This window comes from Chaetodon trifascialis, chromosome 11, assembly GCF_039877785.1.
Source record: "Chaetodon trifascialis isolate fChaTrf1 chromosome 11, fChaTrf1.hap1, whole genome shotgun sequence".
NCBI classification, from domain to species: domain Eukaryota; kingdom Metazoa; phylum Chordata; class Actinopteri; order Chaetodontiformes; family Chaetodontidae; genus Chaetodon; species Chaetodon trifascialis.
Genome location: NC_092066.1, coordinates 20,205,051 through 20,221,641, shown reverse-complemented (window position 1 = coordinate 20,221,641; position 16,591 = coordinate 20,205,051). Strand labels below are relative to the sequence as shown.

At 41.6% G+C, this 16,591-nt stretch overlaps 4 protein-coding genes across 4 annotated transcripts in view; all 4 read right to left on the bottom strand.

The window, feature by feature from the left end:
• Positions 1 to 16,591, bottom strand: part of LOC139339495 (E3 ubiquitin/ISG15 ligase TRIM25-like) — a 308,448-nt gene that overhangs the window by 144,269 nt on the left and 147,588 nt on the right. The window lies entirely within an intron of this gene.
• dhrs1 (dehydrogenase/reductase (SDR family) member 1) lies at positions 667 to 10,653 on the bottom strand. Its single transcript, XM_070974122.1, has 10 exons — positions 10,608 to 10,653; positions 4,225 to 4,294; positions 3,266 to 3,412; positions 3,036 to 3,179; positions 2,870 to 2,949; positions 2,416 to 2,548; positions 2,152 to 2,295; positions 1,999 to 2,068; positions 1,662 to 1,742; positions 667 to 1,541 (listed from the first exon to the last, which is right to left on the bottom strand). Exons 3-10 carry the CDS (start codon positions 3,407 to 3,409, stop codon positions 1,405 to 1,407), a joined length of 933 nt encoding a protein of 310 aa, XP_070830223.1. The 5' UTR covers positions 3,410 to 3,412; positions 4,225 to 4,294; positions 10,608 to 10,653; the 3' UTR covers positions 667 to 1,404.
• Positions 6,024 to 10,783, bottom strand: LOC139339301 (dehydrogenase/reductase SDR family member 1-like). Its single transcript, XM_070974851.1, has 9 exons — positions 10,539 to 10,783; positions 9,596 to 9,742; positions 9,365 to 9,508; positions 9,199 to 9,278; positions 8,745 to 8,877; positions 8,481 to 8,624; positions 8,328 to 8,397; positions 7,991 to 8,071; positions 6,024 to 7,870 (listed from the first exon to the last, which is right to left on the bottom strand). The coding sequence occupies exons 2-9, from the start codon at positions 9,737 to 9,739 to the stop codon at positions 7,734 to 7,736; spliced, it is 933 nt and encodes a 310-aa protein (XP_070830952.1). The 5' UTR covers positions 9,740 to 9,742; positions 10,539 to 10,783; the 3' UTR covers positions 6,024 to 7,733.
• LOC139338361 (dehydrogenase/reductase SDR family member 1-like) lies at positions 12,122 to 14,578 on the bottom strand. Its single transcript, XM_070973283.1, has 8 exons — positions 14,435 to 14,578; positions 14,204 to 14,347; positions 14,038 to 14,117; positions 13,584 to 13,716; positions 13,320 to 13,463; positions 13,167 to 13,236; positions 12,830 to 12,910; positions 12,122 to 12,709 (listed from the first exon to the last, which is right to left on the bottom strand). The coding sequence occupies exons 1-8, from the start codon at positions 14,576 to 14,578 to the stop codon at positions 12,573 to 12,575; spliced, it is 933 nt and encodes a 310-aa protein (XP_070829384.1). The 3' UTR covers positions 12,122 to 12,572.

The window sequence follows — 16,591 nt, the reverse complement described above, 5'->3', positions numbered from 1 at the left end:
GGTGTGCCAGTCTGGGAGAGCAGGCCATGGATTGGAGGGAGGAGGCGCCTGTATAATAAATCCGTGGCAGTAGGCTCGACATTTTCACGTCAACCACCCACCAGTCCCCGTCCTCCCCTCCCCAAGCCAGGCCCACAAACATCTGATGTGACTAGCGAAGGGCATCATCATCCTGTTACGTTTCAACACTGAATTCATCCAGGCTGCTGTCCTAACTCACAGGAGTTTTAGTTTTAAATGAAGAAATGCACTGACATAAACCTCCAAGACCCCAACTTGCGGAGCATCAACCCACTGATGAGGACACTGTACGTTCACGTGAAAAGAGGTATTTTAGCCACATGGGCGAAGTGACATTAGTTATTTGAAAGATGAACACGTTGTGGTATGTGATGGACAGATTCCACAAGTTTCAGACCCAGCAGGCCATAGGCAAAGTCAGCTGCTTTTGGGACGAGTAACGAGTTAAAGTATGCTATTTGTTGGCAGTAAAGAGGAAAAAAAAAAAAAAAAAAAAAAGCAAAGTAACACTGAACAGTTAAGTGTGAATTTGAGTGAATAAATACAACTGGGAAAAGCCAAATAATTCAAAGCATTTACATTTCTGCTGATGGACACTTGGCCTCTGAATTTCTTAAACCATGGCTGTGGCACCGGATCAATTCCCAAAATATCGCAAGAATTAAGACCCAGAGAGGTTTAGACATACTGACAAATTCTAAATAGCGAGGCAGCCTGTTAGATTCCTCTTTGTTTAGTAAACAAGATGGAAGTGTGCGATCAAGTGTTCCAGTGATACTCAGAGTCCTCCAGCAATATGCTCAATGCAGATCAGCTGATGTTCACTACTGAACATAAGTGATTTCCTACAGTGCAGTCAGGGGTAGCAATTCTAATCACATAAGCATCAACAAGATGTATATATTACTCTTTCTGCAAGTGATTCTTTGTGCATATTTTATCCATTTGAAGATGCAATTCTTTATTGAAGCAGTTGTTACTACTACAAAAAAGTAGTAGTATTATGTGTATCTACTCATTGATTGGATAAATAACAAATACATACAAAAATAATCAGAAAGTATTTCTAAAATGTGTCCTATTTATCTGTAGATAATTATGATTCTGTATACTGCCTCAGAAAGTGCACATGTAGTAATAATTAAGTCCAACGTTCACATTATGTGGCTTCAACCACAGCAGACCTTAGTGTTCATGTTAAATGCAGAAAATATGCGAGAGCATCCTTCATGTTTACCTCAACTTAAACAATACTCCTTCAAAGTATACCATTGTCAGTCTAAATTGTTTAGCTTCAGTCATCCTTAAGATTGAGCAAGTATTCGGACCATGCAGCAGAAACACAGGCTGTTGCTGCCACTTCGGTACCGATAAAGGAAACGTTCAGAAGTGGCTGTTCGCCAGGGTGAGCACAAAGCGTGGCAGGCGAAGGAATGAAGGCACAACAACTGACAGCCAGGACAGATATGGGACCTGAGTCAGGAGGAATTTTAGGGAAGTGTAATCAGCTACACTCCGTCCTGGAAAAAAACGGATGAACGAAATATTTGAATAATGTGATTGTACATCAGAGTTGATTCAAATCTAAAATACTGAAACCTAAAAGAAAACCTCAATTAAAAAAGTTGACACAAACTTACCATCAATGTCCTGTATCCCATAGCGTCTTGCCAGATCACAGGTCATGAGTACTTTCCCAGTCAGCGACATCAGATTTTTATCTTTCAAGTAGAGAGAGAGAGAAACCAAAGTATGCTGAGTTTGCAAATACACAAGAGCTTAAATCAAAACAGTTGAACCAGTAAATTCTTCTCGGCAGTAAAATCTGACAGCATGTTGTGATGCACAGCACGTGCAGATCAAATATGTGCACAGAGTTACTCAAGTGCCACCTTCTGTAAAGTCTCTGTGGCTCGCATCTCAGTCTCCATCTAACAATCTGTGAGGTGAACACCGTCTCATACAGTATAATCCCACCTGTTGCCAGGTTGACAATGCACTTCCCACTCAGCTCCGTCGATTCTCCATTGACAAATATATTTTTGAACTGAGGAAAAGGAAATCCAGAGATTTAGCAAAAAAGTGAGAGAGCTTCCACGAATAAGGATTTGCTGTTAGAGAAGAGTCTACCTTTGAATCCAGACCCTGTGGCGCATCTTTCTCCAATACGAGCTGAGACACCAGCTCTGTTTGTACCGCTCCCGGCCACAAGCTGACAGAAGTCACTCCCCTGCTTCTCAGCTCAACAGCCATGTCTACTGCCAACCTGTCACACTGGAAACAAACCAAACAAAACCAGGTTTGATTACACCGAGCCAATTATACAGTGCATGGACTCACGTTTAATGAGATTTTGGTCTTAACAACATATGGTTTAATGAGAAGGGAACTTACCGCGGCTTTACCAACGCCATATGGCACGTTGAAGACGTACTGCAGCCCCCCCATAGATGAAATGGTGACTATCAAACCCCGACCTTGAGCCACCATCAGCCGGGATGCATAAACTGAGCAGAAATAATGGCCCCTGCCCGAGAAGTAAAAATGGAAAGAAATCAAATCATTTTTGTCCACTCAGTTTAAAACACCTCTAATGGAGTTCAAATGTATGCAGCTTGAATTACAGTAATCATCACACTACGTTTCACAGCACTCATCCCAGTTTCTTGTTTTGTTCTGTATTCTGAAACAGCTGCTTCTGACTGAGAAAAATCCCCCTGAACACTTAAAAGCTCAAAAACAAGTTGAGTTATATCCAGATATCTGTCACTAGACACAAGGAAGTGATTTAGCAGCAGCCAGTGACTCAGGTGACGTGTTAGACATGACTAAGCACAAAAACACATACCTGAGGCCTGTGTTGTTGATGGAATCCCAAATGGACGGATCGACCTCCCAGAACTTGTTGCCCATATTCTCAAAGATATCCTGGAACGACAAATCACCCACAAGTTATTCTGCTATTTGAAGTGGTGCGCTGCATGTTGAGCAGTGTTTGATGAGCGTGCACCCACCTGTACTCCAGCATATGCATTGTTAACCAGGATATCCAGCCTGCCGTTCTGCTCACGTTTGATCTGCTCAAACAACTCCTCAATGTCTTTGTCTTTTGTAGAATCACAGATAACTGGCACACAGTTTCCACCCCTCTCCTTGACCTGTATGGAGAACAAACATGTCAGCTTTAAACCAGCCTAACACTGTGTGACGTAGCTCACAGAGAAATTCCAGCTCAGAGTTTCACCTGCGCAGCGGTTTGTTTCAGAGTCCTCCCCTGGCGTCCTGTGATGTAGACGGTGGCTCCAGCCTCAGACAGCTGCAGAGCTATTCCCCTGCCAATACCTCTGGAGGCACCTGTTACCACACACACCCAGCCAGACAAAGCCATTTTCTGCAGGGGAGGAAACAGCAGCACATACGATAAGCAGAGAGCTCAAACACAGCAGGTAAACTAAAAGTGCACGAGATGCACCGAGGTCTCTGTTGGCTGAAATATGATCACAGGTCAAATGAAATGGGAAATAATAAGCTAAACTTGCAACATGGTTGCATAAATGAGACTCATATCTCCACCCACTGTCCATAGTTCATCTGTACGTTTTGTGTTTTTTTCCCCAGCATTACACAACTACCTAAGGTCCAGTCACTGTGATTTAACATTTTGCATTCAACACGTACAGTTGACATATAACACTGAATTAATGGTAAGAGTGATAAGTGAATTGGGAACGATAAGTTTCATGACGAACAAGAAAAGTTTACCATTGACTTTTTGATTCCACCAGAAACCAGTTTGTCACATAACGAGAAAAAACGTCCTTGATTAAAGAGATCTTTTTCCTAAACAAACTGAAATGCCACACGGTCACGTGTTTCTGGTTCTTATATTACGATGTATTATCCCATTGATTCTCATCAATGCGTTTTTTTTTTGTTTTTTTTTTTAATTTGGCCAACAATTTTGCTGTTACTATACCGAAACTCTTCCCGTTATGACACAATAAGTTAGTAAAACAAAAATACTTTCACAACGAGAAAGATTCAGTCAAACACTTTTGAGATGAACTGATGACTCGTTATTAAGATCTGAATAAGTTATACTTCGTGCTCCTCAGACTCTGCCAACGGATTGTAAAATTAACTTGAAAATCAATATAATTCGTACAGTTGAAATTAAAAAAACAAAACAAAAAAAAACAATACCTGATTCCACAGAAAGCGCTAGATTTGGTTATCAAGTCCCAGTGATAGTTCCTGTGAGGAGACCGACGAGAAACTAGTGATGGGTCGTACTGCGTTTAGTGAAGCGCGTATCGATGTTTTTGTCGTTAGGGCGAGTGACGTCACTGATGACGTTTGAAGCCTCGCTGGTTCAGGATTTGGTTCGAGTACCGGCGCGATTTAAATACCGAAATGGGTCAGCTCGCACTTGGTGGGTTAATTTTGGCGATTTTGTTGGTTTGTATGTGACACAGTGGTGCATTTTGATGGAGAGAAAGAGAAAGTTTTCCCCCGCGTGGGAACATTTTGATCTGATCTCTCCCAATAAAATAAATACATTTTCAGTAACATTACTACACGTGTTTTGTGTTTGTGATGCAATGTACTGTATTTTCCACCGTCTTTTCTTTTAATCCAAGGTGAAGTTTTTGTTGTGTGCTAAAGAATTGGGGTACAACAACAACACCTCATCCATGCTGAGACATTTTGGTGCTTTGCTTGAAAATAATGAGGGGAATGTGGCATATTTTGTTTCTGAATAAAAATTAATGAAGTCCGAGTTTCACAGTCAGATTCACTGCCCTCCTCATGTTCACAAGCACGTCCACCGCCCCTTACTTTGTTAAAACACTGCAACAGTTTTAAAACAATTGCTCCCCTGCCATTATGAGTTATTCAAACGTTGACAAAATTATTTACTGACAAATATTTGACAAGTAATATTAGATTCCATTGTATTGTCATGTTAGATACCCATAATAGCTACACTAAACAATCTAACAACAATCTAGATTTTATTTATATGAATGAATACATGAATGATACATAAAATGCATTTATTAAGATTCATTAATTTATTTTACTTGGCAGGTATTCCCATGGTTGCACTGTTGCAGGACAGTCTTGAGTGTACTGCAAATTGATAAAATTACAATTACAATTACCTATAATTTATAGGTTCCGCTCCGAAGCATCGGCATGGTATGACATCACCACCTACAAAATATCTGGCTGTTTAACAGTCTTTGACCAGCAGGGGGGTTTGTGTGCACATGAAGCCTCGAGAAATGAACCTTTTTGTGAACCATTTGGCTGGAAGGCTTCAAGAAGCTTCATCTCGCCATCGCTACGAGAAACGTAGCAGTAGCAACAATGTTACTGTTGTCTGGAGCTGTTTGATGTCATACCGTGAGGCGCTGCGACCTACACGACAACAATGTCATAGATAACATGGGTATCAGAGAACCGTGGCCGCCGTAATATCGCGACAACACGCCAAACGAAGAGTGGAGGTCACGCTGAGGACTCACTCGCGCCTACTTCCTCCTTCGCTTGATTTGCGGTAGACTCACGTAACGTGGTTTCCCCACACTCACCCCAAATATTTTGGTTTTGAAGTGAATACCGGAAGTTCAACTTGAACGTTTTTTCCTAACCTGATGTTGAAGCGCTGCCTTTTAAAAAAAATAGCTGCCAGTGACGTTTTGACTTGAAAAATTCCTCAAAATGGCTGTAAAACAACGACAGATGTCGCGTTTGACTGATTTGCTATCGTGTTTTTTTTGTTTGTTTGTTTGTTTTTGTCAAGTAACAGTTCGGTTTAAACATAGTTGTCGGCTGTGGGGCTGTTGCGTTGTCACTGATAACAGTTTACTTAATTATAGTCCAGAATCAGTGAGCCATCTTGCCGTCAGAGATGATCTTTGAGTTAATGTACAGCACTGGACACACATGATGGCGCTGTAGTCTTCCTAACAATTCAAGAAGCCTGCGATTCAAAGGAGTGCTGGATTTTATGTTTATTAAATATCATCATGACATCGGTGTGAATTAAATGATTTCATTACAAGCTAACAGACAATGTTCCAAACTGTATTCACTTACAGTAGAACCGAAGAAGAAGAAGAAGAAGAATCCTTTATTGATCACAACACATAACATGCATAGTTACAGAGGGGAACTGCACACGCCATGCTTAAGTGAAATTCTTTCTCCGCATTTAACCCATCCTGGTAAGTCCTTCCTCCATGGCAGACCAGTAGCAGGGGGCTGCCAGCTGACAGCGGCGCCTGGGGACCCAGTTCCTTTTGTCACTTGCATGTTTTTAGTGGGGGTATTTTATGGAGGATACCCCAGGTGAACACAGGGAGAACATGCAAACACCACACAAAAAGGCCCCTTTGCTCGAGCAGCAGGTAACGATGGAATGGTGGAGGACACAGGGCCCCAGGCGGGAATCAAACCCTTCTAGCTGTGAGGTGAGAGTGTTACCACTGTCCCACCGTGCCAGTACTAGCAGTATGAAATAATGATTGTTTTGGTCTGGTTGGATGCTTATGGGGTTGGTTCTGCCTATTTGTCACTTTAAACTGCTGTAATATCACCATAAAGGAAATTTCTAATATGTTTATATTTGAAAAGATTTAGTCAAACATTATCAACAAATGAACTTCACAGAAAGCTTGAGACACAAGTACTACAAACAGATAAAAAAGATAAACAAATTTCAATCCAGAAAAAGCAAATGTAATGATAAATCCTGTTAGTGTACTCTATTTTGCACCATGAACGTCTCTGACATTTCTGCCTCCACTCCAGTGCAACAGAGATCACAGTTCCCATTTAAACACTTCAACAGCAACATCTGTTTCCAGAATCACTATGAAAACCAGGTCTGTCAACAGTTGCAACGAAGACTAAAGGAAACTGTCACTGCAAACACACGCTGCTGTTTGATTTTTTTACCATGACATTTTTAAATGCTGAGATCAACACAAAGAGAGGTTTAGACATACTGACAAATTCTAAATAGCGAGGCAGCCTGTTAGATTCCTCTTTGTTTAGTAAACAAGATGGAAGTGTGCGATCAAGTGTTCCAGTGATACTCAGAGTCCTCCAGCAATATGCTCAATGCAGATCAGCTGATGTTCACTAACTGAACATAAGTGATTTCCTACAGTGCAGTCAGGGGTAGCAATTCTAATCACATAAGCATCAACAAGATGTATATATTACTCTTTCTGCAAGTGATTCTTTGTGCATATTTTATCCATTTGAAGATGCAATTCTTTATTGAAGCAGTTGTTACTACTACAAAAAAGTAGTAGTATTATGTGTATCTACTCATTGATTGGATAAATAACAAATACATACAAAAATAATCAGAAAGTAATTCTAAACTGTGTCCTATTTATCTGTAGATAATTATGATTCTGTATACTGCCTCAGAAAGTGCACATGTAGTAATAATTAAGTCCAACGTTCACATTATGTGGCTTCAACCACAGCAGACCTTAGTGTTCATGTTAAATGCAGAAAATATGCGAGAGCATCCTTCATGTTTACCTCAACTTAAACAATACTCCTTCAAAGTATACCATTGTCAGTCTAAATTGTTTAGCTTCAGTCATCCTTAAGATTGAGCAAGTATTCGGACCATGCAGCAGAAACACAGGCTGTTGCTGCCACTTCGGTACCGATAAAGGAAACATTCAGAAGTGGTTCTTCGCCAGGGTGAGCACAAAGCGTGGCAGGCGAAGGAATGAAGGCACAACAACTGACAGCCAGGACAGATATGGGACCTGAGTCAGGAGGAATTTTAGGGAAGTGTAATCAGCTACACTCCGTCCTGGAAAAAAACGGATGAACAAAATATTTGAATAATGTGATTGTACATCAGAGTTGATTCAAATCTAAAATACTGAAATCTAATAGAAAACCTCAATTAAAAAAGTTGACACAAACTTACCATCGATGTCCTGTATCCCATAGCGTCTTGCCAGATCACAGGTCATGAGTACTTTCCCAGTCAGCGACATCAGATTTTTATCTTTCAAGTAGAGAGAGAGAGAAACCAAAGTATGCTGAGTTTGCAAATACACAAGAGCTTAAATCAAAACAGTTGAACCAGTAAATTCTTCTCGGCAGTAAAATCTGACAGCATGTTGCGATGCACAGCACGTGCAGATCAAATATGTGCACAGAGTTACTCAAGTGCCACCTTCTGTAAAGTCTCTGTGGCTCGCATCTCAGTCTCCATCTAACAATCTGTGAGGTGAACACCGTCTCATACAGTATAATCCCACCTGTTGCCAGGTTGACAATGCACTTCCCACTCAGCTCCGTCGATTCTCCATTGACAAATACATTTTTGAACTGAGGAAAAGGAAATCCAGAGATTTAGCAAAAAAGTGAGAGAGCTTCCACGAATAAGGATTTGCTGTTAGAGAAGAGTCTACCTTTGAATCCAGACCCTGTGGCGCATCTTTCTCCAATACGAGCTGAGACACCAGCTCTGTTTGTACCGCTCCCGGCCACAAGCTGACAGAAGTCACTCCCCTGCTTCTCAGCTCAACAGCCATGTCTACTGCCAACCTGTCACACTGGAAACAAACCAAACAAAACCAGGTTTGATTACACCGAGCCAATTATACAGTGCATGGACTCACGTTTAATGAGATTTTGGTCTTAACAACATATGGTTTAATGAGAAGGGAACTTACCGCGGCTTTACCAACGCCATATGGCACGTTGAAGAGGTACCGCAGCCCCCCCATAGATGAAATGGTGACTATCAAACCCCGACCTTGAGCCACCATCAGCCGGGATGCATAAACCGAGAAGAAATAATGGCCCCTGCCCGAGAAGTAAAAATGGAAAGAAATCAAATCATTTTTGTCCACTCAGTTTAAAACACCTCTAATGGAGTTCAAATGTATGCAGCTTGAATTACAGTAATCATCACACTACGTTTCACAGCACTCATCCCAGTTTCTTGTTTTGTTCTGTATTCTGAAACAGCTGCTTCTGACTGAGAAAAATCCCCCTGAACACTTAAAAGCTCAAAAACAAGTTGAGCTATATCCAGATATCTGTCACTAGACACAAGGAAGTGATTTAGCAGCAGCCAGTGACTCAGGTGACATGTTAGACATGACTAAGCACAAAAACACATACCTGAGGCCTGTGTTGTTGATGGAATCCCAAATGGACGGATCGACCTCCCAGAACTTGTTGCCCATATTCTCAAAGATATCCTGGAACGACAAATCACCCACAAGTTATTCTGCTATTTGAAGTGGTGCGCTGCATGTTGAGCAGTGTTTGATGAGCGTGCACCCACCTGTACTCCAGCATATGCATTGTTAACCAGGATATCCAGCCTGCCGTTCTGCTCACGTTTGATCTGCTCAAACAACTCCTCAATGTCTTTGTCTTTTGTAGAATCACAGATAACTGGCACACAGTTTCCACCCCTCTCCTTGACCTGTATGGAGAACAAACATGTCAGCTTTAAACCAGCCTAACACTGTGTGACGTAGCTCTAATGAGAAATTCCAGCTCAGAGTTTCACCTGCACAGCGGTTTGTTTCAGAGTCCTCCCCTGGCGTCCTGTGATGTAGACGGTGGCTCCAGCCTCAGACAGCTGCAGAGCTATTCCCCTGCCAATACCTCTGGAGGCACCTGTTACCACACACACCCAGCCAGACAAAGCCATTTTCTGCAGGGGAGGAAACAGCAGCACATACGATAAGCAGAGAGCTCAAACACAGCAGGTAAACTAAAAGTGCACGAGATGCACCGAGGTCTCTGTTGGCTGAAATATGATCACAGGTCAAATGAAATGGGAAATAATAAGCTAAACTTGCAACATGGTTGCATAAATGAGACTCATATCTCCACCCACTGTCCATAGTTCATCTGTACGTTTTGTGTTTTTTTCCCCAGCATTACACAACTACCTAAGGTCCAGTCACTGTGATTTAACATTTTGCATTCAACACGTACAGTTGACATATAACACTGAATTAATGGTAAGAGTGATCAGTGAATTGGGAACGATAAGTTTCATGACGCACAAGAAAAGTTTACCATTGACTTTTTGATTCCACCAGAAACCAGTTTGTCACATAACGAGAAAAAACGTCCTTGATTAAAGAGATCTTTTTCCTAAACAAACTGAAATGCCACAAGGTCACGTGTTTCTGGTTCTTATATTACGATGTATTATCCCATTGATTCTCATCAATGAGGGGTTTTGTTTTTTGTTTTTTTTTTTCATTCGGCCGACAATTTCGCTGTTACTATACCGAAACTCTTCGAGTTATGACACGATAAGTTGGTAAAACAAAAAATTCTTTCAGAACGAGCAAGATTCAGTCAAACACTTTTCAGAGGAACTGATGACTCGTTGTTAAAACCTGAATAAGTTATACTTCGTGCTCACCAGACTCTGCCAACGGATTGTAAAATTAACTTGAAAATCAATATGTACAGTTGCAATAAAAAAGCAATACCTCATTCCACAGAAAGCGCTAGATTTGGTTATCAAGTCACAGTGATAGTTCCCGTGAGGAGACCGATGAGAAACGTAGCGGTAGCAACAATGTTACTGTTGTCTAGAGCTGTTTGATGTCATACCGTGAGGCGCTGCAACCTACACGACAACAATGTGATACATAACATGAGTATCAGAGAACCGTGGCCGCCGTAATATCGCGACAACACGTCAAACAAAGAGTGGAGGTCACGCTGAGGACTCACTCGCACCTACTTCCTCCTTTACTTGATTTGCGGTAGACTCACGTAACGTGGTTTCCCCACACTCACCCCAAATATTCTGGTTTTGAAGTGAATACCGGAAGTTCAACTTGAACGTTTTTTCCTAACCTGATGTTGGAGCGCTGCCTTTTAAAAAATAGCTGCCAGTGACGTTTTAAACTTGAAAAATTCCTCAAAATGGCTGTAAAACAATGACAGATGCCGCGTTTGACTGATTTGCTGTTGTGTTTGTTTGTTTGTTTGTTTTTGTCAAGTAACAGTTCGGTTTAAACATAGTTGTCGGCTGTTGCGTTGTCACTGATAACAGTTTACTCAACTATAGTCCAGAGTCAGTGAGCCATCTTGCCGTCAGAGATGATCTTTGAGTTAATGTACAGCACTGGACACACATGATGGCGCTGTAGTCTTCCTAACAATTCAAGAAGCCTGCGATTCAAAGGAGTGCTGGATTTTATGTTTATTAAATATATCATGACATCAGTGTGAATTAACTGATTTCATTACAAGCTAACAGACAATGTTCAAAACTGTATTTGAAGGCATACTTGTTAGCAGTAGAACAGGAGTAGCAGTGTGGAATAATGATTGTTTTAGTCTGGTTGGATGCTTACGGGGTTGGTTCTGCCTATTTGTCACTTTAAACTGCTGTAATATCACCATAAAGGAAATTTCTAATATGTTTATATTTGAAAAGATTTAGTCAAACATTATCAACAAATGAACTTCACAGAAAGCTTGAGACACAAGTACTACAAACAGATAAAAAAGATAAACAAATTTCAATCCAGAAAAAGCAAATGTAATGATAAATCCTGTTAGTGTACTCTATTTTGCACCATGAACGTCTCTGACATTTCTGCCTCCACTCCAGTGCAACAGAGATCACAGTTCCCATTTAAACACTTCAACAGCAACATCTGTTTCCAGAATCACTATGAAAACCAGGTCTGTCAACAGTTGCAACGAAGACTAAAGGAAACACTGTCACTGCAAACACACGCTGCTGTTTGATTTTTTTACCATGACATTTTTAAATGCTGAGATCAACACAAAGAGAGGTTTAGACATACTGACAAATTCTAAATAGCGAGGCAGCCTGTTAGATTCCTCTTTGTTTAGTAAACAAGATGGAAGTGTGCGATCAAGTGTTCCAGTGATACTCAGAGTCCTCCAGCAATATGCTCAATGCAGATCAGCTGATGTTCACTAACTGAACATAAGTGATTTCCTACAGTGCAGTCAGGGGTAGCAATTCTAATCACATAAGCATCAACAAGATGTATATATTACTCTTTCTGCAAGTGATTCTTTGTGCATATTTTATCCATTTGAAGATGCAATTCTTTATTGAAGCAGTTGTTACTACTACAAAAAAGTAGTAGTAGTATTATGTGTATCTACTCATTGATTGGATATATAACAAATACATACAACAATAATCAGAAAGTATTTCTAAAATGTGTCCTATTTATCTGTAGATAATTATGATTCTGTATACTGCCTCAGAAAGTGCACATGTAGTAATAATTAAGTCCAACGTTCACATTATGTGGCTTCAACCACAGCAGACCTTAGTGTTCATGTTAAATGCAGAAAATATGCGAGAGCATCCTTCATGTTTACCTCAACTTAAACAATACTCCTTCAAAGTATACCATTGTCAGTCTAAATTGTTTAGCTTCAGTCATCCTTAAGATTGAGCAAGTATTCGGACCATGCAGCAGAAACACAGGCTGTTGCTGCCGCTTCGGTACCGATAAAGGAAACATTCAGAAGTGGTTCTTCGCCAGGGTGAGCACAAAGCGTGGCAGGCGAAGGAATGAAGGGACAACAACTGATAGCCAGGACAGATATGGGACCTGAGTCAGGAGGAATTTTAGGGAAGTGTAATCAGCTACACTCCGTCCTGGAAAAAAACGGATGAACAAAATATTTGAATAATGTGATCGTACATCAGAGTTGATTCAAATCTAAAATACTGAAACCTAAAAGAAAACCTCAATTAAAAAAGTTGACACAAACTTACCATCGATGTCCTGTATCCCATAGCGTCTTGCCAGATCACAGGTCATGAGTACTTTCCCAGTCAGCGACATCAGATTTTTATCTTTCAAGTAGAGAGAGAGAGAAACCAAAGTATGCTGAGTTTGCAAATACACAAGAGCTTAAATCAAAACAGTTGAACCAGTAAATTCTTCTCGGCAGTAAAATCTGACAGCATGTTGCGATGCACAGCACGTGCAGATCAAATATGTGCACAGAGTTACTCAAGTGCCACCTTCTGTAAAGTCTCTGTGGCTCGCATCTCAGTCTCCATCTAACAATCTGTGAGGTGAACACCGTCTCATACAGTATAATCCCACCTGTTGCCAGGTTGACAATGCACTTCCCACTCAGCTCCGTCGATTCGCCATTGGCAAAGAAATTTTTGAACTGAGGAAAAGGAAATCCAGAGATTTAGCAAAAAAGTGAGAGAGCTTCCACGAATAAGGATTTGCTGTTAGAGAAGAGTCTACCTTTGAATCCAGACCCTGTGGCGCATCTTTCTCCAATACGAGCTGAGACACCAGCTCTGTTTGTACCGCTCCCGGCCACAAGCTGACAGAAGTCACTCCCCTGCTTCTTAGCTCAACAGCCATGTCTACTGCCAACCTGTCACACTGGAAACAAACCAAACAAAACCGGGTTTGATTACACCGAGCCAATTATACAGTGCATGGACTCACGTTTAATGAGATTTTGGTCTTAACAACATATGGTTTAATGAGAAGGGAACTTACCGCGGCTTTACCAACGCCATATGGCACGTTGAAGAGGTACCGCAGCCCCCCCATAGATGAAATGGTGACTATCAAACCCCGACCTTGAGCCACCATCAGCCGGGATGCATAAACCGAGAAGAAATAATGGCCCCTGCCCGAGAAGTAAAAATGGAAAGAAATCAAATCATTTTTGTCCACTCAGTTTAAAACACCTCTAATGGAGTTCAAATGTATGCAGCTTGAATTACAGTAATCATCACACTACGTTTCACAGCACTCATCCCAGTTTCTTGTTTTGTTCTGTATTCTGAAACAGCTGCTTCTGACTGAGAAAAATCCCCCTGAACACTTAAAAGCTCAAAAACAAGTTGAGTTATATCCAGATATCTGTCACTAGACACAAGGAAGTGATTTAGCAGCAGCCAGTGACTCAGGTGACGTGTTAGACATGACTAAGCACAAAAACACATACCTGAGGCCTGTGTTGTTGATGGAATCCCAAATGGACGGATCGACCTCCCAGAACTTGTTGCCCATATTCTCAAAGACATCCTGGAACGACAAATCACCCACAAGTTATTCTGCTATTTGAAGTGGTGCGCTGCATGTTGAGCAGTGTTTGATGAGCGTGCACCCACCTGTGCTCCAGCATATGCATTGTTAACCAGGATATCCAGCCTGCCGTTCTGCTCACGTTTGATCTGCTCAAACAACTCCTCAATGTCTTTGTCTTTTGTAGAATCACAGATGACTGGCACACAGTTTCCACCCCTCTCCTTGACCTGTGTGGAGAACAAACATGTCAGCTTTAAACCAGCCTAACACTGTGTGACGTAGCTCTAATGAGAAATTCCAGCTCAGAGTTTCACCTGCGCAGCAATTTGTTTCAGAGTCCTCTCCTGGCGTCCTGTGATGTAGACGGTGGCTCCAGCCTCAGACAGCTGCAGAGCTATTCCCCTGCCAATACCTCTGGAGGCACCTGTTACCACACACACCCAGCCAGACAAAGCCATTTTCTGCAGGGGAGGAAACAGCAGCACATACGATAAGCAGAGAGCTCAAACACAGCAGGTAAACTAAAAGTGCACGAGATGCACCGAGGTCTCTGTTGGCTGAAATATGATCACAGGTCAAATGAAATGGGAAATAATAAGCTAAACTTGCAACATGGTTGCATAAATGAGACTCATATCTCCACCCACTGTCCATAGTTCATCTGAACTGTTTTTTTTTTTTTTATTCAGCATTACACAACAACCTAAGGTCCAGTCACTGTGATTCAACAATTTCCATTCAACACGTACAGTTGACAGATAACACTGATTTAGTGATTAGAGTCATCAGTGAGTTGGGAGTGGTAAGTTTCATGACGCCCTGAGAAAAAGAATGCCAACTTAGCCCAAAGGTCAGAATTCTAAAAACATATTCACAGTATGAAATGACACAACAAGGCCACTGGTCCAGGAGGCAAATCAAAGCAAACTCAAATCAAACTTTATTTATATGGCACTTTTAATACTTAAAAGCAACACAAAGTGCCTCGCAGAGGCTAAAAACAGCAAAAAAGAAAACCCAGCCCTCCCGCCCCCATAAATACATAGAGACATATAGAGACTCACAGACACACACACATACCCACGCACACACCCATATGGACAAGGCAAGGAATAATCCACATCCGCACTGATAGGGCCCCCAGCGCATGACTAGGGAGCGCCGCCCGAGACCACCCCGACCCAGGCAGACAGGAGGCCCCACACCGAGGTGCAGAGGCCTCCAGCCATCCAGGCTGGAGGCAGCGCCCCCATCAGTAGACCAAGAGCAGCTCCCAGTGTGCGGGGCCCCCATGAGGAAACGCTGCAGCTAAAAACCAGGGGCCCCCATAAGGACACACTGGAGCTAAAAACTAATGGACTGACATAAACATTGAATGAAATAAAATGAGTAAATGAAATAAATAGTAAATAAACATGTTGTTAAGATAAAGATTAAATCTGATAAGAAGCCTGATTAAAGGAATGAGATAAATCAAACAAATCAATTGAAAGCCTGATTAAAAAGGTGGGTCTTGAGCCTCTTCTTAAAAACATCAACAGTGTCTGTGGCACTGAGGTTCTCCGTCAGGCTGTTCCACAATCGGGGGCCATAATAACTAAAAGCCATCTCCCCGTGTGTTTTAGTTCTTACTTTTTATATGGTTAAGAGGCCAGTACTGGAGGACCTCAGGGTCCGCGAAGGTTGATAGGGTAAAAGTAGGTCAGATGAATAAGAAGGCCCAAGACCGTTAAGACATTTAAAAACTAATAAAAGAATCTTAAAATCTATCCTGAAATGTACGGGGAGCCAATGCAGTGATTTTAAAACTGGTGTAATGTGCTCCCGCCCTCTGGTCCTCGTCAGCACTTGTGCAGCTGAATTCTGTAGTAATTGAAGATTGGAGATACTCTTTTTGGGAAGACCAGAGAGCAGGGCATTACAAGTAATCTAAGCGACAAGAGATAAAAGCATGCATCAGCACCTCTGTGCTGGCCTGAGAGAGAAACGGGCAGACTCTGGCTATATTTTTAAGATGGTAAAAGATGATCTTTGTTATGTTTTTGATGTGTGGAGTAAAAGTAAGCTCAGAGTCAAAAATCACGCCCAGACTTTTTACAGAATGTGCTGGTTTGAGATCTTGTAGTTTTGGTAAAAGTTTCTCTCTCTGTCCTTCAGGACCAATGACTAAGACCTCTGTTTTGTCCTGGTTGAGCTGAAGGAAATTTTCTGCCATCCATGACTTGATGTCTAAAATGCAGTTAAAAAGGGCATCAATTGGCCCTGTGTCATCAAGAGACACGGCAATGTACAGTTGTGTATCATCAGCATAACTATGGAAGCTGATGATGTGCCTCCTGATGACATCCCTGAGCGGTAGCATGTAAAGATTAAAAAGACTTGGACCTAAAATTGACCCCTGGGGAACCCCACACTTGATCTCATGGGTTCCTGGGGAACATGCATCCCAACTTACAAAGAAGTGTCGGTCA

Excerpts from the sequence above, each read along its gene's own strand:
- dhrs1 (XM_070974122.1), bottom strand. The coding sequence starts at position 3,409 with ATGGCTTTGTCTGGCTGGGTGTGTGTGGTAACAGGTGCCTCCAGAGGT. Across the intron at positions 2,950-3,035 it reads ATGCATATGCTGGAGTACAG|GATATCTTTGAGAATATGGG; the intron begins GTGGGTGCACGC and ends TTGTCGTTCCAG. Across the intron at positions 1,743-1,998 it reads CATTGTCAACCTGGCAACAG|ATAAAAATCTGATGTCGCTG; the intron begins GTGGGATTATAC and ends TCTACTTGAAAG.
- LOC139339301 (XM_070974851.1), bottom strand. The coding sequence starts at position 9,739 with ATGGCTTTGTCTGGCTGGGTGTGTGTGGTAACAGGTGCCTCCAGAGGT. Across the intron at positions 9,509-9,595 it reads TGAAACAAACCGCTGTGCAG|GTCAAGGAGAGGGGTGGAAA; the intron begins GTGAAACTCTGA and ends TTCTCCATACAG. Across the intron at positions 8,878-9,198 it reads ATCAACAACACAGGCCTCAG|GGGCCATTATTTCTTCTCGG; the intron begins GTATGTGTTTTT and ends CTTCTCGGGCAG.
- LOC139338361 (XM_070973283.1), bottom strand. The coding sequence starts at position 14,578 with ATGGCTTTGTCTGGCTGGGTGTGTGTGGTAACAGGTGCCTCCAGAGGT. Across the intron at positions 14,348-14,434 it reads TGAAACAAATTGCTGCGCAG|GTCAAGGAGAGGGGTGGAAA; the intron begins GTGAAACTCTGA and ends TTCTCCACACAG. Across the intron at positions 14,118-14,203 it reads ATGCATATGCTGGAGCACAG|GATGTCTTTGAGAATATGGG; the intron begins GTGGGTGCACGC and ends TTGTCGTTCCAG.